The sequence below is a fragment of the Phyllobates terribilis genome, unplaced genomic scaffold (assembly GCF_046119375.1).
Source record: "Phyllobates terribilis strain yellow unplaced genomic scaffold, ASM4611937v1 Scaffold_4__5_contigs__length_816908805, whole genome shotgun sequence".
Taxonomy (NCBI): Eukaryota; Metazoa; Chordata; class Amphibia; order Anura; family Dendrobatidae; genus Phyllobates; species Phyllobates terribilis.
In genome coordinates this window covers 90,289,509-90,314,085 of record NW_027362764.1, presented here as the reverse complement: position 1 = coordinate 90,314,085, position 24,577 = coordinate 90,289,509, and the positions used below count along the sequence as shown (strand labels likewise).

The window sequence follows — 24,577 nt, the reverse complement described above, 5'->3', positions numbered from 1 at the left end:
TTCATAGACAACAATGATTACTGCCAACGCAACATTTGCTGTTTTCCAATAATCCATGCACTCAACATAATAAAAATAAAAGAGAGCTAATATACGCCAATCAAACAAGTTCCCAGCACTCATGCACCCGTCCTCTCTCACTCCGGTGAACACTTTATGATGATGCATTTGATGTATAGCGTATGATCTGCACAACGTTATCGCCCTATTAATATGACTGATGCGCAATATTTTACCATTTTTATTAGAGACTCTACTTTTTAGCCGTCGTACTATATTGGAATCAGTGATTATTGCAAATTGCAATAATAATATTAATAATATCCTTTATTTATTTTAGCTGGAACTACAATTCAAAGTACGGAGACACCAACAACGGAAGACATCACAAAATCAGGTAAATCAGATACACTACTTGCTTATTTATAGAAACCATACTGTAGCTGCAGCATGGACTTTGAGTATGGCTGCTGCCCATGTGTCAGCAGGTGAGGGCTCTATGTGGTGGAACAACCAACCCACTTGCTTATCTGAGTTGTCCTTTTTCAATATCATGGTCAAGATAAAGTTAACTACCAGGTCATTTTAGTCCAACCAATTAAAATTTTTGGACATAACGACCACCTAAGAACTGGAATACAATGTGTACTGCCTGTCTAGGGGTCCTTTAGACAAAAATTATGCCTTCTTATATGTATATAATTGCATGTACAGTCTCCTCTGCTTATGAGGGTTTTCTGCAGGTACTCCGTTTCCCACTACTCTTTAAAAGCATAATAGCCCCGATTCAACAAAACCGGTGTTCTTTACGCCTGTCTTGATGACGAGGCGAGGCACGAACCTGCATGTGTGCCTTGCCACAAAACTTACTCCAGTCAGGGACTGGAGTAAGATTTGTTGCTTAAGAAACCGCACCTCTCGTCATGAATTTGATGAGTGGGGGAGATCACACCCTGTCTTTCCACAGTTCCGCACACTTTGGTGGAACTGAGGAAAAATCATGTTAACATGCAACACCTTTGCTCAGGTTTGCATTGCGGAATTTTTTTTAAAGCTTTTTAAGCCAGTTTTATGGAGTAAAAGCTTTGATGAATCTGGAGCCAATAAGTTTTATTGACTTTCTATGAAGTTGGCATTCTGTGTACGGCTCTTTGGAATATGTTAGTGCTATATAAATAGCAACTAAAAGGTAAAAATAAATCAGTCTTATGTTTCTAATCATAAGCCGTCACCCATAATACTGCTTCATTCAGCAAGAAGCCATAATTATTTTCAAGAATTCATGAATGGTTTTGGATCTTGCTAGAATCTTGTCTGTGGCCACAAATTGACAATAATACAATTAAAAATACAACCTACATTCTTTGCTTGAGAGCCTCAAGCTTAGATGGATTGCTGGGAATTGTAATTGTAAGCCAGAAGAAGTTGACCACTGCCAAGAACTATGTGGTTGCATTTACATGCATCAGTGTGGAACAGATTGCCAAGTTTCCAAATAATTTGCTGCATCTTTCCATGTGGGTTGTGCCCCATAATGCAACGTCTTGACTGATTCCCCCCACCTAGCATGTGCCATTTATAAGACAGGTGCCTTTCAAATGGCAAAAGGGCCTTTGGGTGAACTCGGGAATCAGGGCTGGGCCCCCAAAAGCTACACTCCTGCAGCAAAGAATCAGAAGAATTCAGATGCAATATTTTTTATTGCGTATAGACATCCTTTAGGCCACGACACAGGTCATGCGACCAAAGATCACTCTATGCCAGTGTTCCTATACTCCAGTCCTCAGGACCCCCCAACAGATCAGGTTTTCAGGATCTCCTTAGTATTGAACAGGTGAGATGCCTTGATAATAATTCCATCACCTGTGCAATACTAAGTAGATCCTGAAAACATGATCTGTTGGGGGGTCCCGACGACTAGAGTTGAGAAACACTGCTCTATGCCACTGCTACATATTGCAAGTGAATGGGTTTCTATTGCAACCTGCAAAACACTACGGCAAAAAGTTGCAAAAAATACAACTGCTCTGGACTTTGTGACTTGCCTGTCACACTCGTGGTCCCTTGAACAGGGATCTTTGATCCAACAACCTGTGTCACGACCAAGGTCACCTTGTAGGCCCAATCTCACTCATATATGCCAATTTTTACAAATTGCCTTTTTTTTTGCATAAACCCACCATTTTCTTTTACTATAACCCCTTTTGTCCCTTAAACGTGCGCCTTGTTACGGAGTCTGATGAAAGCAGCATCCCAACATCAGAGCATAGGAAATGCATAGGGAAGCTCTGCATTGTCAGAGGTTTTCCATCTGTTTTGGGAATCCCGGAGGACTCCCCTTGTTTGAGGAGCCACTTGGGCATCCCTGGAGAGTTGACAAGTATGCCATTGCTTGGTGATTTGTGCTTCTTGGGTGGACATTTTTTTCCTCTTAGGGATATAATATCTTATTTTCCGAGCTAAACACCTCAGGCTGAGGAAGAAAGATCCACAGACAGCTGCGTTTTTTTCTTTCTCTCTGTGTAAAACTTCTTAGCATCTGTTCCTGTTTGTTCCATAAATATATTTGGTCCCTTTCTCCGCATGTAGATTCTCCATGGTGAGCAGAGGAATGTGCCATGTTTGTGTGAATACTAAGCAGCTCGATTTACTATGAGAGGATTTAACGAGACCTTTTCAAAACTTTTTTCGTTTACCTCCTTTTTATTTGCAAACTTAATTAAATAGGATGACAGCGATGTGGGTGAGGATCAATGGCTTACTCTGGCGGAAAAATAATAAGGACCTTTTTTTTAAAGATAATCATTGCCATGTAAATGTTAAGTGTCTGAACCACCTCTATTTCACAGTCAGACTTTTATGGCCTAATCGCTTGTTTCACTCTTCCATATGGGTAAAGTCACACAGTCACTGTGTAGTGCAGGTCAATGACGGCATCGTTTTTTTTTTTTTTTCACAAAACTATTAATAGATTCAGCAAGGAAAATCATTTGGATTCTGTATGGCATGCATTGAGCCTCTATGAACCTGTTGGCGCTCTCTCTGTCTTCCATAATTTCCTCTAAAAACATTATTTGTAGAGAAGAATACATCCATTATATTGCATGCAATAGAAAGATTAAAGGGTTGTCCACTACTTAGACAACCCCTTCTCATTCCTCATGTTTGGCCCCGTTAAAATAAAAACAGCCATACTTGCCTCCGGTGCTGGTGCCGTTCCAGTGGTGTCGGTGCCATTCCAGCAGTGTCAGCACTCGCCTTCCCGGGGCTCAAGAGCGCTTGTCACCTGAGCCTTGTGCCCAATCATCACTGTCCCCACCTTCGGACAAATCGAACATCAGGAGGAAGTGAGAGAGCAGCCCTGATTTCCTGTTGATGTTCAATACATCCGAACGTGGGGATAGTGATGCCAGCACTGATTTGCTCAGGGCTCGTGTGACATAACAACCTCATGTGAGCCCAGGGAATGCAAGTGTCGACACCGCAGGAACCAAGATAGAGCTTTTTAGTAAAGCACATCATTCTACTGTTTACTGAAAACTAAATGAGGCTTACAAAGAAAAGAACACACTACCTACAGTCAAATATGGTGGCGGTTGAAAGTTATTTTGGGGTTGTTTTGATGCCTCAGGCACTGGGTGCCTTGACTGTGTACGAGGTATCATGCAATCTGAAGATTACCAAAGGATTTTGGGTCACAATGTAGTGCTCAGTGTCGGAAAGTTGGGTTTCCCTCCTATGCCATAGGTCATATTTCTGATTCCTGACTCACAAAAACGTTCTCTTATTCATCATCCTTTTCTATTTAGCCAACCAGTCAATCTGTATAACGTCAGTTTCTCTTACGTGAAAAATTATTGATTTTTTTTTCAGTGTGCTGGATCCATTTTTGGTCCAGTTGTCATTTTGTACAATCCTTGTTGCATCTGTTATTCTTGAGTGAATAAAGATAAAATCTTACCATCTTTTACCCCTTTAATAATAAAATACACAGAGCATACGGATGACATATGTGTGCCGTTCTTTATCATGGGACCATTGACTTCCATTGGTGAGTTTGGTCCACAACACGGATCGAAGTAGGACAGTAGCAGACTTACGTGATTGCATACGTGCCAATAATCTGTAACAGACAACATATACTATGATTAAAACATTGCCTCCATTATTGCTGTCATACGTTCTCAGTAGTGAAGCATGACATTATCTGTTTCTCACATTCAGATTAAAGTAAAATTACAACTAAGCATACGTTCCCACGTTCCACCTATCGACATGTAGAGCCACATAGTGTTCCCTGCAGCTGTTGTTTCTGTATTATAAGTTGTTGGAATCTTCCAATTTTTATCTGTCAGAGCCGCATGATAAGACTGCAGAGGAGGGCCTCATTCCAACACTGTTCTGTCTCCAAATTTACAATTCTAGATAATATTTTATTGTTCAGTTTGTACAGCTGTCAACAGTCATGAGACATCGATCTCAGTAATTGCATAACTGCTTGCAAGAAACCTTATCTCCAAATAGACTAGGTTTGGTATCAACACTGGTAAATGTAGTGATATTGTAGTGACGGAGGTAGCAGAGCTGCATTTGCAACTTTAGGGCCTGTGCAGATTTATCAAGTTTTTTACGAAATTTTTTCTGCGCAGATTTGTCACAAAACCTGATGGGTTTCCTGATGCCAGCAAAGTGAACGAGAATCCTGACGACTCATGCACACGTTGCTTATTTTTGACTTGCAGATTTAAATCTGCAGCATGTGAATTCTTTCAGCGTTTTTCCTGCAGATTTCACTCATAGGCTATTTTCACATGTTGCATTTTTGCAGCGTTTATTTTTTCCGCAGGCAAAACCTGCTCTCTTGGCATTAAAGAAGCAGCGTCAAAAAAGCAAGTTTTGCATTGTTTTTTGCTGCGTTATTGCTGCGTATTTTTACTGTGGTTTTGTCAATGTTCATTTGTCTCTTGTGCTTGCTGATAAAGTTTAGTGCAGAAAAAAAATAACCTAATTCAGCTTCAGCAGGTTTTGGCACCAAAAACGCAGCAAAACCCGATGCCTGCATTTTTGCACTTACTCATTTCTTTCTATGGGTGAAAAATGCTGCAAAAATGCTGAAAGAAGTGACATGCTTCATTTTGCAAAAACACAGCTCTTTGACAAAACAGTCAGGAATAAAAAAACAAGCTGTGTGCATGAGATTTCTGAAATCTCCTCAGACTTTGCTGGTACTGTAAACACAGCTGAAAATTTGCATAAAGAAATGCTGCAAAAAAAAAAACGCTGCAAAAATGCAACGTATGAACATAGCCATACTGATGCAACCTCTGCGACCGTGACTGGGCCTGTGCTAGAGCAGGTCTCGCTGACGCTAGTGCCTATTTCAGTTAGATGTGAGTCAGAGGATGCATATTCAGCTGAAATGTATTGCGGCACTGTGACCCGCTGGCTCCCTGCACTGCAATACATACCTCTGGCCAATCAAAAGCCGGCAGCTGACATCACTGTACCAGTCGGAGGTGGCGCATAGCAGTGACGGTCACCAATAGCAGGCACGCCGAAGTCAGCTGCTGGACTCTAGCTATAAAAGAGGAAGCTGCATGTCATGAGAGTGGGGGAAGGTGAGAAGAATCCTTTTTTTTGTTTTTAACATGTAAGAGAACAGCGGCAGAACGGGGAACATTATCACAGGATGGGCTCAGGAGGGGGTGGGGTATATTATACCAAGAAGGGGGGGGACAATTTTAGGGGGGACAAATTTACTGGAAGATGACTGGATGGGGACACAATGGGGGGCATGATACCAGACAGGGTTCCAGGATGGGGGGCATTATACCAGACAGGGGCCCAGGATGCAGGACATTATACCAGCATGGGGGACATTATACCAGACAGGGACCCAGGATGCAGGACATTATACCAGACAGGGACCCAGGATGCGGGACATTATACCAGAATGGGGGGCATTATACCAGACAGGGACCCAGGATGGGCGGCATTATACCAGATAGGGTTCCAGGATGCGGGACATTATACCAGGATGGGGGACATTTTACCAGACAGGGACCAAGGATGGACAGCATTATACCAGACAGGGACCCAGGATGCGGGACATTATACCACGATGGAAGACATTATATCAGACAGGGGACCATTTTACTGTAAGGGGACTGGATGGGGACATTGGACCAGAATGAGGGGCATTATACTAGATAGGGTCCCAGGATGGGGGACATTATACCAGGATGGGGGACATTATTTCGTTACTGAGTAGTTGTGGTTCTTCCTCTTTTTAATATCACTCACAGGAGATGGGGAAAATATTTAGGAAAGAAATGTCATGACCTGACTTGTTATACTGGTGACGTTCTAATACAGAACTGCATCATTCTTCACAAATGTTATTAAAGGAAGACGACATGGCCAGGAACTTGATTTCATACGTTTGCGGCAATGGGAATGATTAAGAGGGACATCCTTATACTACTGTCCATATAGTGTATATATGACATTCCAATATACACATACCCCTTGTCACAATGTGCAGAGTAAAGGACTGAAATAGTGAATAAAAGAAAATAATAATAATTTAGTGGGCTGGTTACATAACCTCATTGTATCCTCATTCTGTCCTGCCTATGGCTTCGGTACCTGGCAGAGCCGTGTGTCACAGCATAATTCCATCAACCAAATCACAATGTGAATCTTGTAGATGGATTGTCTCCAAAGAATGATTTCAAGCGCCCCAGATGTGCTGTCACCACAGAAACCACAGCGATCCGCTGCCATCTATTCCTGCAGTCTCGAAGCAAAACCCATTATTACTATGCAGCTTCATTCATGATTTCAGGGCTATTACACCGTGCAGTAGAAGAAGAAAACCTATTTGGTTTCCCTGTGAGCTACTTAGTAGTAATAACCTTGGCGCAGTCATAAGATGCCACTAGACGCGCTGACTTCCCATCCACCTGATCTGCGTCCTGAGACAGCGCACGCTGGAAAATCTGCTTTTTTTAGGACTAGAGACAATACCATAGGGATGAACATTGGGACTGAGATAATGGAAGCAGCACAACAGCGACAAAGACTGTTTGTTAAAAATATTTTCATCTGTGCAGAAGCTGCCCTAGTCGACTCTCCAGGCATTGGGCATACTGTTATTATTACTACTAATCTTATACGTCTCCAGCTGAAGATTTGCTTCAATAGTATCCAGATCAGACAATCCTCTGTGAGCTAAACAGTCCGGAATTCAAGCAGATAACGTTGATCTAAACTTATACATTGCGCCTAACCATCAGCACAGGAGAGATTTGTGCTGCTTATGGCCACGTTCACACATTCAGTATTTGGTCAGAATTTTATATCAGTATTTGTAAGATAAAACCAGGAGTGGGTGATAAATGCAGATGTGGTGACGTGTTTCTATTATACTTTTCCTCTGATTGTTCCAAACCTGGTTTTGACTTATAAATACTGATGTAAAATACTGACCAAATACTGAACATGGGAACATCGCCTTTATCTTACAGACAATTTCCTAGGCTAGTGAAAGGGATTATTCCCAAATATCTATCTATGCATTGGATAGGGGATAAACTGCTTATCGCTGGGGGTCCAACTGCTGGGACACTCAATGATTTCAAGATCGGAACTTTGGAACCCCAAGAACAAAGCTCTGCAGCTCTGTTCTAAGTGGAATGTCAGTGCTCTTCTTGGATCTCAGGATCACTGGGGTCCCAGCAATTGCACCCCTAGTGATCCATAAGTTGTCCCCTGTCCCACAGATAAGGAATAACTTTTTTTTTGGGGGGGGGGCGTTCGAATAACCCTTTAAGCCACCGCGCCCCCAAACACATTAGATAAAAGTTAGCTGAACCCACAGATTTCCGCAGGATTGACAGATCATCTAATGTATATGGGGGTCTCCCAACTCTACCCTGAAAGATGATGCCAGGGGAGAAAAGGATCCGGCATGTTGAATTCCAATGGCTGATCATTTTGTTTGTCACGGATAAAAGTTGCTGCTAGAGAAATCTGCCTATCATAGAGAACACAGGAGTGTTCAGCCAAGCGCCCATTGTGTATAGTGACATGGGTCAGAGTGGAGCCAGGAGACCGCTCTGTCTGATTTCTCCTACTCTGCACTAATTAGAAGCACTCCACCTTCATATTAAACAGTGCAGGTTTCTTCTAGCAGTGCAGGGGTTAATCTGTTCAGTTGAGAGCTCCTGGAAGCTTACCTGCCCTGATGCTCTCAACTGTTCAGTGTTGGCCAATCCCCTCTCCTATATATACTAGCCTCTGGCAAGCAGGCATTTCCAGAGTTAGCTTCATGCCGCATGGTTCAGGAGTTGGTGGAGTTTTGTTGTTTGAGGAGGTGTTTGGTGGATTTATCTAAAGACTATTGCTTGGTTTTGGTTGTGTCCAAATCCTCTTCTTCTCCTACTTAGATTTTTCCCTTCCTTCACTCCCGGTGTTCCCCTCTGTTGTTTGTGAGAGCATATTTGTATGATTGGTGTTTTCCTTTATCCCTGTACATATTACCTTGTAAGCCTGGCTGATGTATTGCCATTCACTACTACTCCCCTCTTCCCTGGGTGGGGGGAGGGAACAGACTGAGGGCGGATTCAGGAGCTCAGCAAGGTATGTGTCCCCAGCATCTTCAACATTAGAAGTAATCGGGGAGCAGGGATATCTAGTACAGGCAAGGAACCCCTAGCCCGGGGATAACCAACAACAGAGTCATGACATATGGGTTTGGGGGAGATAGCTCCTAGCCGAATAATTGTTTAGCCAACAGCTAACTAATATGCATGGCTAGCTTTGCAATTGTTGCAAACCTTCAGTTGTGAGCAGTTTTAGCCTCTGGATATAGAGACTACAAGTATCTATACACTGATAGTAAGCAGAGATCTAAATGAAGATTAACACACAAAAAAGCACACATCTTGATAAATTACGCAATAATGAATTGTCTCAAAGTATAAGCAACCATACATTTATGGCATAAGAATCAATCAATCTGTCGATAAAATGAAGCTTTCGGCCACTTTTCTCAGTACTTGAAATACTGAAGTATGACATATTTATAGGAGTTTTAAAGACTTTTTAAGACAAAGATCAGGTGCAAAACTATGAATAAACTCTTCCCATAGCAAAATAATTTTCAGTATGTGAATATTAAAGGGATTGTTCTAAGTTTAACAATTTGACAACCACTTTTTCTTTTGCCATTGCTTGATTACAGGGGAGAAAAAAATGTTCATGTTCTGCATGTCTTAGGGTCCTATATATGACCTATTAGAGATATGGACGTTCTATAGGGGTCAGTAATATTCTGAGTAGAGCAGTTCAGTGCACTGAGCAGACTATGGATATCCAAGTGTTAACCCTTTGCGCCTGATTTCAGACATCTAGTGTTGTGTTGCATTAATATGTGCATTTATAGGATGTGTGTTTTTCTTTGTCAGCAAAACACAAGAATCCTCCAAGGAGACGCACTTCACGCGTCGCCCCCTGGGCACCGGAGGTGCTAACCATTGTAAAGTCGTCTTCTCTGTAGAGTATTACATTGTTTGGCAGCAGATGGGAAAAAAAAGAGGGGTTGAATGTAAATGCTGTTTTTGAGGTTATGGCATCCAAAATACAGAAAATTAAGGCAATTAGATCACGAGAAAAATATGCACCAGCCGGGGAAGGATGTCGGATTTCTAAGACCTTATTTGACTTTGTTGTGAACAATGGCAACATTCCTGGAAGAATATTTTTTTGTTCTTTGAGACGGGTTTCCTTCCTTGAGTAAAAAGCGAAGCAGTCAGGGAGTTGAAGGGATGTTGGAGACCTGATTTTTACAGCAGAAGTCAAAAACATAAACAAGATTAGTTTTATCTGCTGTACACATCCTTCTATTCATCTTCCTAAACCTTTAGGAAAAAAAAGAAAAGCAATTACATTGTATACGGCTGTTGGGAAGCTCGGAATAAAATGCACACAATTTTATAGGATCTCATAGTGTCATCTAATACCCGCTCCCTTGCTGTACGCCAGAGACTGTTTTGGCATTGTGCCTTTGTGTATAGGGAATCTTGATGCACAGTGACATCTAGTGGCTTCTTCTGTGTAACTGCAAGGCAAGTTTGTGGAAACGTTTATTTGCACTCGCCCGTTATGTATTTCTACTACAACCCTATAGTCTGTGCATTGGACAACAAAAAGGGTTAAAAATAAAAATACAATAGTAAAAATACTAGCGCCAACATAATCCACAGCGTTGCATATATAATGTAATCCTTCTTTTCATTCCTTCTCTCCATTTTTCAATTTTGTAATATTTTACATTAGTATGTATTTTCGGTATCCATTTTCCAAAGTGTGGATTACCCATTTGAACAATTGAGCAGGGCCTGAGAGTCAGTGTTCATAAGGGGCCCACAAATACATTAAAGTTGCAGGGTCTCTCAAATGTAAAAATCGACAGGTTAAATGTGTACTGCCTTCTCATGTGCCAAAAATGTGCGATTCTGAGACCCACTTTTTTCTCATGGAAAAAGGGGTGCCTTCATCCCCGTCTGATTGCTGCTTTAAATGGAATTGTGGCTCTCTCCATTCACTTCTATGGGAAACTATCCAAGAAAGCCTGTTATGTAGTATTCACAGCCCCTGCAGAAGCGAATGGAGAGATTTCCTATTATTCCATTCACAATGGCTGTAATCCAAGGCAGGACGGGAGTCAGGGGACCCCCCTCCTATTCTGGAGGCAGAGATGGCATCTAGAAGACTTTCATGGCATATCCTTATGGATTTCCCATAAGTGCCTGAGATAGGAATACCCCTTTAAGTCAATATAATCATGATTGGTGGTAAAGGTGCCCGAAGTCTGAGATCAATCTCAGTCCGCCTTTTTCCCTTTCTAAAGGGATTTACTTACAAAGTTTCTCAATACCAATGTGTTTTTATGTTTCTACAGAGCCACCGCCAAGTGATCTCGACTGTAAATTTGGATGGGGATCAGAGAAGACAATCTGTAAATGGGAACACGACGGTACGCCAGGACTGAAATGGACAGTGTTGAACAGCAAGACCGGCCCGGTACAGGATCACACAGGTGAGCGCAACTACATTATATGACTGTGGCCAGGCTTGGACTGGCCCACCGGAGAACAGAAGAATCCTCTGGTGGGCCACCATTCTGGAATGGTCCACTACCCTCTTTTATGAGCAGTACTTTGGCACAATACACTTAACTCACTATATACAGATAGAGGCAGTATCTTATTAATTTATCAATCAACCCATGTTTATTGATATTGAAATTTGTGTATGAGAATAATGTAATATTTGCATATAGCTGAAGAGTGGGGCCTTGGAGTTGATGTTACTGGTGGGCCCTTGGCACCCTAGTCCAACACTGACTGTAATATTAGACAATTATTTATTATGCATTGCTTATGTAGCGCCATCGTATTCCACTGTGCTTTACAGACATCATCATCACTGTCCCCATTGGAGCTCACAATCTAGATTCCCTATCAGTAGACTAGTTGCAGTAAGTAACCTGATTTAGAATAAAATACCTGTCCTGCTTCATTTTAGGAGTGTTGTGACAAAGCTTACCAACCATGTCCAATGACAACCAGCAGAACTGTGAATGCAGCTCTGGAGAATAATACAGGCAGTAACTCCGGTTACAACTTTTATATAGGTTAGGTACAGACTGTATACAATGTACATACCCTTTAACTGTTGACATATACTTTGTATTGACCACTTTACCACCATATTGGGCACATTGACGGTAGTTGCTGACAGTACCTATTAGTATTCATGCAGTGCCAGCGATGGTTCACTCCTAAATCCTGCTCAGTTCCATGCATTACACAAGAGCTTTCTTGTAAAAGAGTAGATTTATATCAATTTACTCCTGGATGCCATTGTTTGTAGGCTCTCCCCTACTGTTTGATGGGCAGTGGGCAGAAAATTAACAACTGTGTTTGATGAATTGAGCTGCTAATGAAACATGATCTAATGTACTCGAACGGCCAAGTTTTCTTCATTTTGGACAGTGAGCCGTACACATCTCATGCAGTCACACATTAAATAGACTGGTTATCTGTTCCACACAGTTGGTCCCGAGTACAATGGCATCACTAGTTCATTGCAGCTATAAAATTGCAGTTTTTATATTTAATCATTATTTTTCTATTTTTTTTAACCAAGTAAAATGACAAAACTGCTATTAAGAAATGTGTTAAGGATTTTCAGGCACCCTCCCGAGAAGGTGATGGTGCTCACATGAGACTTTTTACTAAAATGTAGATTTTAAAGGGAATATTCGTCCTAGAACACCATCTAACTTGGTTTGAAATTCTGTGTACCTTACCAGTACCATGGAGAACTTTTGTAGAGTATCATGGCAGTATCATGGAGGACTATACCATTATCATAGAGTAACATATCACAACCATACCAGTATCATGGAGAACCATACCACTACCATAGAGTACAATTCCAGTACTATAGGGAACTATACTAGAATCATAGAGTGCCAAGTACTATACCAGAACAATAAAGTACCATAGAGTTCCGTACTGCTTAACAGAGTACTATACTAGTACAATAGAGAACAATACCAGTATCATACAATACCATATTAGTACAAATAGTACCATACCAGAATCAAAAAGTAACATAGTAGTCTTATAGAGTGTCATACTAGTACCATATAATACCCAATTAGTACAGAGGGTACCATACAGTAGCACAGAATACCATACAGTACTATACCAGTATAAAAGAGTGTAACACCAGTATCAAAACATACCATACTAGTCTAAGAGTGTCATACCAGTACCATACAGTGCCAAATTAATACTGTAGGGTACCACACAGTACAATAGAGTACCATATCAGCAGTGTCGGACTGGGGTTACATTGACTCTTGGGACCCACTTTTCTAGCATATGCAAATATTACATTACCTTCATTCACAATGGTACCTCTGCTTCTACATAATACTATAGATAGATAATTAGCAAGCATTCGGTCAATATAGAGCGGTGCAGATGGAATGGGCCTATGGTGCCCAGACAATGCGGAAATTAATTAATCGCACACTCAAAAGAATTTTTTGATTGCATTGTACATTTATTTACAGGCAAAAACTGAAATCAGACAATAGACGTGAAAGTGACAGTAAGACGTTTCGGCCACTACATAGGCCTTATTCATTTGGTCGCTAATGTGTTTAGATATGAGCATATATCAGGGATCAAATACCAAGGTGGGAATCAAACACAGTAGGAAAGCTTAGTTATGGTTCTGTTGCTTGTCAGCCAGAGGGGATCTGCAACTGTAAGGAGATGATGCTCCAGCGCCTAAGATAGGGCAAGGTTCAAGGTGCCAGTATGGAGGATGGAAGAACGGCGTTCCCACGCCTTGCTGCTGCCAGGCAGATCCCCTCAGGCTGACAAGCAACAGAACCATAACTAAGCTTTCCTACCTGTCTAATAGAGTGTCAGACCAGTACCATATAGTACCAAATCTGTACAGTAGGATACCACACAGTAATGTAAAGAACCTACCAGTACCATAGAGTACCAATCCAATATAAAAGAGTACCACAGCAGTACCATAGAGTGCCATACCACTAATACCACTACCATACTGGTGTAATACAAGTATAAAGGGGTACATTACTTGTGTAATCAAGTATCATAGAGTACCATACCAGTATAAGAGTGTAATAGAGTACCACCATTGTGTACCATACTAGTGTAATAGAGTACCATACCTGTACCATAAAATACTATGCCAATCTAAAAGATTACCATACTAATGTAATAGAGTACCATACCAGTATAAAGGAGAATACTATATTGCTAGTATAATAGAGTATCTGTATCATAGAGTACCATAAAGAGTCATACCAGTATAAGAGTGTGATAGAGTATCTTACCAGTACTATAGAGTACCATACCAGTACCACAGAGTACCATACCAGTATAAGAGTGTAATATAGTACCATACCAGTACCACAGAGTACCATACAAGTATGAGAGTGTAATAGAGTACCATAACAGTACTACAGAGTACCATACCAGTATAAGAGTGTAATAGAGTACCATAACAGTACTATGGAGTACCATACCAGTAGAACAGAGTACCATACCAGTATAAGAGTGTAATATAGTACCATACCTGTACCACAGAGTACCACACAAGTTTGAGAGTGTAATAGAGTACCATGCCAGTACCACAGAGTACCATACCAGTATAAGAGTGTAATATAGTACCATACCAGTATAAGAGTGTAATAAAGTACCATACCAGTACTACAGAGTACCATACAAGTATGAGAGTGTAATAGAGTACCATGCCAGTACCACAGAGTACCATACCAGTATAAGAGTGTAATATAGTACCATACCAGTATAAGAGTGTAATAGAGTACCATACCAGTACCACAGAGTACCATACCAGTATAACAGTATAATAGAGTACAATACCAGTACTATAGCGTACCATACTAGTACCACAGAGTACCTTACCAGTATAAGAGTATAATAGAGTACCATACCAGTACTATAGAGTAGCATATTAATACCACAGAGTACCATACCAGTATAAGAGTGTAATAGAGTACCATAACAGTACTACAGAGTACCATACCAGTATAAGAGTGTAATATAGTATATACCAGTGTCATAGAGTATCATGCTAGTGTAATAGAGTATCATACCAGACCAGTACCATAGAGATTCATACCAGTATAAGAGTGTAATATAGTACTATACCAGTGTAATAGAGTACCATACATATACCATAGAATACCATACCTGTACCATAGAGTACTACACTAGTTTAATATATTACAATACCAGTGTAATAGAGTACCATGCTAGTGTAATAGAGTACCATACCAGTACCATAGAGAGATATATCCGTTCCATATCAATACAAATGTCACTGAAAATACAATATATCTGTCTTTTACAGGAGATGGCAACTTCATCTACTCTGAAGCTGATGAAAGACACAGTGGTAAAGTTGTCCGCCTCCTCAGCCCTGTTGTGCCTCCCATGAATGCCGTCCAATGCCTGACATTCTGGTACCATATATCCGGATCTCACGTCGGCTCTTTGAGCATAAAGCTACATTATGAAAGACAAGACGGCTTTGACCAACTTCTCTGGGTAGCTAGCGACAGCAAATATCATAACACATGGCGAGAAGCTCGAGTCCCCCTGCACAAGCCGATAAAGCCTTATCGGGTACGATGAAACACTTGTGTTTTCTTTGTGGATTCTCCATTGGTATCTGTCGCTGGTACCAGCCTTCTGTAGGAAGATGGGATGTTTACTTTTGGGTAAATTCCAAGGATAGAGATCAGCAGTGTTCTCATGACCTGACTTTACCATTTGTTTCCTGGGTATTTTATGATGTAAAAATATTGGTATAGACACAAATGTTCAAAATCTAAGGTGAAGATCCTGGGTCAAATACAGAATCTAATAGGACCCCCATCTCCCACCAACTATGTGCCATTTATGCTCCAAGACCAAGGTCTGACTGACTCCTCTGCACCCCTATATCTACGCCCCTTAATACAGCTACCTTAAGGATTGCGGGAAATACCTTCATAGTATAACTTACTATTTATTTTCTCTTTAAGGTGACAATTATATATGCTTATGCCCTAGGGCCCCCATTCCCGTAAAGGAAACCCAAAGTGATTTTCGCTACTGTTAATATTTTAGCATTTACACGGAAGCCTAGATTGGGCATATATAATTTAGCTGATTAAAATTTAATTTTTCATTTTTTTTTTTTTGCAATTTTTCTGTGTCCAGGTGGTGGTTGAGGGTACAATTGGCAAAGGTACTGGAGGAATTGCCGTGGATGATATCATCATTGCTAATAAAATTGCTCCTGAAGATTGTAAAGGTATGAGATTGGTAATAATGTCTATTATTGCACAACTTAAAGGGGTTTTCCAGGTTTTTGATAATGATGACCCATTCTTAGGATAGGTCATCAGTATAGGATTGGTGGGGATCCGACACCCGGTGACAGCCGGTAGTACTTAGAGCCGGAATGGCACAGCTCCGTTCACTGTGTAGTGGTCATTGTTGGGTACTATAGCTCAGTTCCGAGCTGAGCTGTAGTACCCAGGAACAGCCACTGGACAGTGAACGGAGCTGTGCTGTTCCCGGCTCTGTATACTGTGTACATTTAGCTTTCGCCAATCAGCAACTTATTTTCCGACTGAACAAAGAATCAGACGATTGGTTAAGTTCTAACTACCGGATCCTTATATCCCCCCAACTAAATCTGTCGGGTGACAATTGGGAGGACTCCATGTTTTTTTTTTTAAATTCGTAGTATAGAGCCATAATTTGACCATGTGTATGATGCCTTCTCAAAAGCACAGATTAATTGTAGAATATGAACTTGTGCAATCATATTTATAACACTCTTTTGGTTTATTTAGGGCCTCCGCCTCCAGAATCCGGAGCAGGTACCGTGGACCAAACAAATGTTCAACAAGGTATGTCCTATGCCGGCATGTTACACAACCATTGCATTTAGTCATGGTACTGATCATGTAGGGTGGAGTAGTAGCGATAATAGCATACCTAACTACTCTCACATCTTGTAAGATCCTGTAAAAATGAGTAGACAGTACCGGAATCCCAGAATAGTTAGCAAATTTCCTGGGGCCGCCAAAACCTTTTGGAGGGACCTGGATGGTCTCCTGTGTGTGATGCCACGATATACTGACATTAGATGGAGCCCCTGCATCCAAACACACTTTAGGGGGCATGGAAGAGGTGTAAAGGGGAGTGTTAAAAGCTCAAAAGGAGGCATTGGAGAAGCATGGTGGGAGCCATGATCGATTGTTTCAAGTAATGTTGGTAGGTAAGGGCTGTACAATAGCATCAGTAAGGCAAAAATACCCTCCAACTGGCTGAAAGCAATGATTTGTAACATGCATTTGCAATATTACAAAAAAAATGGTGCCATGATACCATGTGTTGGAACGTGCCATCATATGGAGACTGCTCTTGACCTGTGTCATCACTCCATGGCGAGGCCATAAATGTACCTCCGGTAACACTACACTGTTTTGCCCAATTCATCCATTCTCCATATGTGATCCTTGTAAATGGAGCTTTACAGCAGATGTCGATGCAGGCAGGATGTGCTACAGAGGGAGATGTTTTATGAACGGACTCAGATATACAACTTCCTGCCCTATCAATATTACAGGACGCTGCAGAATGTCAAAAGTGAAAATATGGAACAGAAGCCGATCATACATTTCACGAATCCTGAATATCTGATGTAATGGGATTTTTCACTTTGGGCTACGGCATAATTTTGCCGTCTAATCTATGTCTTTATCATAAACAAGCAGCAATATTGTCCCAATGCCAAATTGATTTACCAGTTATCTCAAACGCAGCATCATTTTTGCTCCGGGCTTATCTACAATATGCAGCTGTGATGCTCGATCAATAAGACAGATATTATCCCTTTGTTTAAATCAAGTAAGGAAATTGCCTGCATTAAGTCTACAAAGTACAGGGTCCCGTCAGCACGTAGACTTGTACATGCATGTGACCGTAGATCTGCCCCATGCTGAGAGTTGTAGTGTCACTCCGCTGCAAAGACATATATAAGAGCCCATGCATTTCGGCTATGGGCAGGACTTATTCTACAGGGAATGTCATTAAACTGACATCTCATATACTGATGAAGCAGAGCTGCGGCTTTTATTTATGTACCAGATGGCGCCACTTGGATTGCTATACATGGTGGGTTGAGAAGTTTGAAAAATAGGCACAACCCTAAACAAGAATCTTTATTTTTTTGTTTTGTCCCCAATTATGTGTTTAACTTTTTAAAACTGGCTTTTTGTTTCTGTCTTTTTTCAAGGCTCTAAGGGCCTGATTCACCATTGCATCTCCGCCATTTTTTTGGGTGTGAACACCTCTCAATTAGCGACTTTGCGACATGCAACAAATTCATCAAATGATTTGCTTCTTTTTTCAAGTTGACTTTTATGCTTCAGTTAGTTTTATGATTTTTACATTAATGTGCCTTTTACAGATGTGTGATTCATAAAATGCAACGTTTTTTAAAAAAGTGGAAAAATTTGGCACAGATTAAACACATTTCACTCCTGGTACATGGGGATTTTACTGTGATTGTTTATAATGGACAATGAAGTTAAAAGAGACATTTGTAGCCAGACTGATACAGCCCTTAGTGCAGAGGCTGAAGGAAAGGAGCATGAGGCATGGATCCCTGTTTCCAGGACCACTACTAAGGCCCTGGACTAAACATATATCAGTATATATATATCAGTCTTATACAAAATGTCCCTTTGACTATCCATACATTGGGTTAGTAGAAGTTTATGTAAGGAGCAAGCACACAAGGACATGAACATGATGTACGATCTCTTAGTAGACCATCTAAAATAAAGCCATGAATGCGTGAAACTTACAGTGGTGATTCTTTTTCTTCAGGTATCACACCTAACTATCCTGGTTGGAATAACGATACAGTCGTCAGGCATCCAGGCGGAGTAATGAAGGCTTTGGACCCCATTCTTATCACTATCATCGCAATGAGTGCTCTGGGGGTACTCCTAGGAGCGATATGTGGAGTGGTCCTCTACTGTGCTTGTTGGCATCATGTCATGTCACAGAGGAACTTGTCAGCCCTTGAAAATTACAATTTCGAACTTGTGGACGGTGTCAAGTTGAAAAAGGACAAACTAAACACACAGAATACATATTCAGAGGCATGAAGCAGCGAAAAGGAAACGTAATGTTGCAGAAACTTTTGGTGGAAAGACTAAAGTCAATCTTGGTGAAGACGGACCGATGATCTTTTACTGTTTAGGCTAAAAAAGTGCGTTGGTTGTCGTGAAGCCAAAACTTCTCTCAGGAGCTTCAGTGAATATACCTGAAAACTATGAACGTATATACAATCTGAATCATGTACAGCTGGCTTTTCTGTTCGTTATTTTGTTTATGGATAATCAGATGCTGGTGTTGAGACCAATTATGATCGATTTTATGGTTTTGTAACCTCTGTTTCGTTTTGTTCTGTTTCCTGCTGCGGATACTTCTTGGTTGTGCACAGAACCCAGAGATAACACTCACTGGGGGGTTTCGGATGGACACCTAGACCCTGTGTGTCCTACCCCTACACATCATCAGACTCGCGGCACGACTATTTCATGTTTGTGCATATCTGTTTGTGCTGTAACAAAGGCTTAGGAAGTCCTAAAATGTGCCACTATGATGTTTTTTGGCATTTTTGAAGCAAAGCTATCCATTATTGTTGTGTTTCAGTGTTGTTCTGAAGCATAGTGCTTAAAAATGTCTATACAGTACATGCACCATCATCAAATGCAATGGCAATAGGGGGTATCGGTCTACCCTTCGAGGAAATGTTGCGGCACTAGCTAGTGGATGTCCTCTCAAGTGCCTTTTTGTGTTTGTGTTAGTTTTGACTGTATTCTCACTGATTACAATAATGTTCTTTTTTTATCATAGGCCCTTGTCAATAACTGTGTAATAGAACGGTCATTTTTTTTTATGGCCTCGATAAGGCAAGGGCTCTAGAAAAACCACCATTTTGGCTGAAAAGCTTTTAGTCTGAATTTCATTTCTTTTTGTTTGTTTTTTGTTTTTCTTTTAAGTCGAAACCACAACTTTATTGTAAAAAAGCTGCAATATCCCTTGTATGTTCTTCTCTGTAGAATGTATCTTACAATCTGTACTCAGCTCTGAGTAGACAATGTAATGGTTTTGCCATTGACTCAAAGGCAAAAAAAAAGCAGCTCTCATGCTGAAGACCATCCTTTGTTTCTATCAAATAAGGGAAAGTTTTGACATTAACCCTACAAAGTTTAACTTTGACTTTCTGTCAGGAGATCAGAAGCTTCGGTATCATTTTTCCCCCGAAAAAAGTGTTGTTCATTCCTTGTGGAAGAGTGTTGGGTCTTAACGCAGGTAGACCAATGGTAGTTGATGTCTAACCTGTTGTTATGACACATCATTGCTTTCTAGGCTTATCTACATGAAAATGTTCCAAGTTCAGTTGCCCTTTATGGAACTTAATTAAGTCTTAATTCTATGATTTAAAGGGAATCACGTAATAGGTGATAGGTTAATTCCTCAGAACCCTACTGATCCCAAGAATGGGGCTCTAAAATGTTTAATTCATTGTTACTGGATTTGACACCACCCTATACTGACGGGGCATTTTAGAACTCCAATCTCAGGTCCTGCAGGGATCCAAGTGGTCGGACCTCCACCGATCTACAAGTTATCATCTATTCTGTGGATAGGTCATAACTAAGTTGGAAATAACCCTTTAACTTGGAATTGCTTAAGGTAGCGCAATAGGTAGTGTGCCACCGGCATCCCAAGAACCTGCATTGTGCTACAGACTAAGTAAATTACAAATGGTTTTAATAAGATGATCACCTTATCAATATGCAGACCTATGTAACTTGGACCTCATAGTATGAGGACTTGGATTACACTCTGGACTTTGGGCTCATATATGTGGGACCATGATGAGATGATATGTCATTGACCATATACTTAGAGGAATGTAACTTTGTGTTACCCTAAGTACGTAGTCGTTACTTTGTGCCATCATCATGTCCCTTTTCTCACAAATGAATTGGTTTGCTATCAAAACAGGTGGATGAATTTACTCATTTCTACCAAATTCCTAATTTTCCCTCATCCAATAGAAGATGTACTTATTATTATACCCAAATTGTTCTCCTTTTACATGTTATTTAGGCTGATGATTGCTTTGATGTTTATCGCTTTTGTTGGGTGTGTTAGGTTCAAATTCTTCACAGTTAGTAACTTTTGTAATTTATTATTTATTACTTCTTTGTAACATGTTAGAATATTTGATGTCCCCTATGTTCTGTCTCGTGTGCTCCTGGAGAGCAGAAAACTGAGACGGCAAATGGATTCTTAAATTATGGCAACAATATGAACCTGCAAGAAAAGTCATCTGACGGGTCTGGATGACTTGTGCGCTTGTGATTTCAGAACAGGATTAACTGTTATAATAAAATTACAACCTAGAAATGACCTTGTGCTTTGTCGGGAGTAGTATGGTACTCGGTTGGTGACATCCCTACGGCATCACAAAAAAGAGACGGGAATATATTTAAGGTGCTACATACCCCAGTCTGTTTGTTACATGTTGCTCATATCAAACAAATGCTAGGCAGATGTCTCATCGATACTAGAGGTCTATGGTACACCCGCCCATTTTGTGTATACTCTCTCGGCAATAAATACCTCTTCCCTCTCAGAGTAAAAAGGGATAGAATGGGTTTGTTATAATACTTTAGAAAATCTGTATAAACAATATTGTGAAAGAATCTTGTTCCACCCCATTTTTAGTTCCGGTTGTCCGTTCGGAATAAATGATGAAATGTTGACTAGTTTGATTTATAACTAAGGAGGAGCAGGTCACAATTTCCAATCGAGAAATGGCTGTAATTACTGGTTCCAAATCCAATTAATTGAAATGAATATCAGTTACAAAATGAACATTAAGATCTGAGTAGATCCCAAGTGATGGGCTTTCTCTGATGTCTCTTATGCAACAACTCAACAGTCATTTTCTTATAGGATTTAGGGATAACTACTCTTAGTATTCTCCTATGTGACATTTATTTTTTGGCTGGCCCCTGGTTACATGACTTTGCCACAGCCTATACCAACACAGTCAAACCGCTCCTAGCTGAAATGTCAAAAAGATATGGGCTAAACTTAACTTCAAAAAAATATATAGGTTTTGTAAAAAGTAATGTAATAATATTGCATAAAATTAAACTCTAGGCCTGATTCATTAAAGAGGATCTTCCACCAAATTGTTCATGTTGAACTGGACACACAATGTAATAGTGGCTGCAGAGTAGAATGTAACCATTTATCTGTTTTGTAGATATCCGCAATCAAAGTATTTCGTAGATGATGAGTTCATTTTTGTTAAGTTCAAGTGGGTGTTATCAGATAGTTTTCACTGAGGGCGTGTACTTCTTCCCTCTGTATGATGTTGACTAATCATAAGTGGGTAGCAACTCTCAGGGAGAAAGAAGAACACTCCCCCACCATAGCTTAGAACAGTCTACTTCTATGTGAGATGTAATGACAGCCTGCGCTGCTCTGACTGCAGAGCCATTACAAGTTGCTGTGATCACAACAGACATAAGTTTGATTACTGACATTTTTGAGCTTTCATCTCCAAACAGGCCATGTGGGGGAAGGTGCAGTACAGCTGAGTTTAGCTGTGTCACATTACAAATCGTTCTATCAGCTTTCCTCATCTCAGAACACTGTCACCTAAGCTGTACCGCCCGTCCCCTCACACTGTCTGTCTGGAGGTGAGAGCTTAAAGATGTCAGTAATCACACTTATGTCTTTTGAGCTCAACTTGTAATGGCTCTGCAGTGAGATTGTGGCTGTCTTGTCACTGTACGTCTCACACAGGAGAAAGCCTGCTCTAAGCTATGGTGGCGGCGTGTTCTTCTTCCTCTTAAATGTTGCTGCCTGCACATGACTGGTAAATATCATATAGGGGGAAGAAGTACACGCCACCAGTGAAAACTCTCTGAAGACACCCACTTTGACTTAATAAGAATTAACTTATTAGCTACCAAATACTTTGATTGATAATATCTCAACGGCGAGGCGAAATTAAAATATATATATATATATATATATATATATATATATATATTGTTCTTCTTTGCAGCCACTATAACATCATGTATCCAGTTAAAAATTAGAAAATTGGTGATAGGTGCTCTTTAAGGTGTTTTCTGGTATACAATACCTTGATATGTTGCAATATTTTTGCGTAACTCGAAGTTGCTAAAAAATGTTGTGACTTTTGGTGTTTTTTCTCCAGTCCCAGCAAGCTCTGCCAAAGTGGTTAGACAGAACTGTGCATGGTGAAGCTCATACAAATTCATCAGAATTTACGAGACTTTAGTGGCATAAATTATGACAGAAATATATTCCAGTCCCTGACTGGAGTAACATTTCTTGTTGACGAACACGGCAGTTGTAATATAAGCCTAATTTATTGAAAGGTCTGCACCTCTTAATAAATTAGGCAAATCTTACTCCACCGGTGCCTTCAGTAAGACATACAAATAGCTAGTCTTAATGAATCAGGCCCTAGATCTCTAAAATATGTTACAAAACGATTATCTAGAATCTGATTGGTTGCTTTGAAACAAAGGGACCCCAAAGTAGCTATCAGTAGAGAAGGTTGTATTTGACAACTCTTCCAGCACCTTGTAAGAATCACCCACTTATGGCTGGAGTGATTTCTCTTTGATTTCTTTGGGCATTTTGATCTTTTCTGTATATTGTGTGTATTACTTTTATTTGCTTTTAATTTACTCCTTTTTGAAAATGTAATGGTCAAAAACAATTCAGAAATTTCTACAGTCAAGTTTGAGTTGTTATCATATCTGCGTCACATTAGAGATGATTCTGGGAAAAATGATACTGAATCTTTAGAACCCGAGAGAAAGGAATCTTGCACTGAAAACTATATTTAAAATTATATGTTGATAACATTATTATTAACCCTTTACCAGCCAGAAAGGGCGGCCAACATTTGCGTGGTAGTTTGTTGCCGCCCCCTTCCGCTTGGACAGAAGGGTTTTGTTTGTAAAGGCAGTGTTAAAAAAAAAAAATTGTTCATTTATATTTGTTTTAGATTGTTTCATAATTTTTAAAATGTAAAAATAACATATTTTTTTCTTTATCGAAAACTATTAAAAAAAAAAAAAAAACTTTTCTGTAGTAAAATGATTTCATTTTACTGGTATATATTATTGCTTCATGTTTTGTATCATCATGAAATTTTGTGCAAATTTTTTTACAGAAATTTTTATTTTGTATGACAATATGACACTTGTAAACTGTTGTTTTGGAATGAACTGCAAAGCCTTAACTTTGAACGACATTTGTATTCTTGGACATTGAATTGCATAATATCACATAAAATAGAACTGTAACTTAATTCCCAAACGATGACTACTACATTCCAAAGATACAGTTGAAATAAACATTTTCATAAAATATTTCCACTTTTGCATAACTTTTTTTTTTTATATTTACAGTATCTTATTGATATCAAAAAATTTATTTTCTACAAGTAAACATGGTTGGCTTTGTGATTAAAGGATTATTCTCTTTTAATCAAATTATCCGAAGAAAAGTTGATAATTGCTGATGCCTGGGACCCCCATCGGACAGGACTCTGAAGTACCCTGTTGGAATAGAGTTACAATACTAAAAGGAAATATAGAGCCACTAGTAAGCAGCCTAACCCTAAAAGAGAAGCTAAAACGTAATTTTTATATGCTTTAATGCGCATATGTGAATGGCTCTGAAAGGAAGCAAGTTAAAAATTATTTTAGTTCTGTGTGCTACTTTCATTCACTATTAGTGCACTATGGGGGCAATTCATTAAAGGGAATCTGTTATCATGTTTTTGCTAT

General features: G+C 40.0%; 1 protein-coding gene across 1 annotated transcript in view; it reads left to right on the top strand.

Annotated features, from left to right (window-relative positions):
* NRP1 (neuropilin 1) overlaps window positions 1–24,157 on the top strand; it is a 199,959-nt gene extending 175,802 nt beyond the window's left edge. The window contains 7 exon segments of the mRNA XM_073677632.1: window positions 341–397; window positions 10,967–11,104; window positions 14,995–15,269; window positions 15,849–15,942; window positions 16,490–16,546; window positions 18,534–18,770; window positions 18,773–24,157. Coding sequence (XP_073533733.1) covers window positions 341–397; window positions 10,967–11,104; window positions 14,995–15,269; window positions 15,849–15,942; window positions 16,490–16,546; window positions 18,534–18,770; window positions 18,773–18,897 — 983 coding nt within the window. The 3' untranslated portion in view covers window positions 18,898–24,157.
* Window positions 24,158–24,577: the final 420 nt, after the last annotated feature.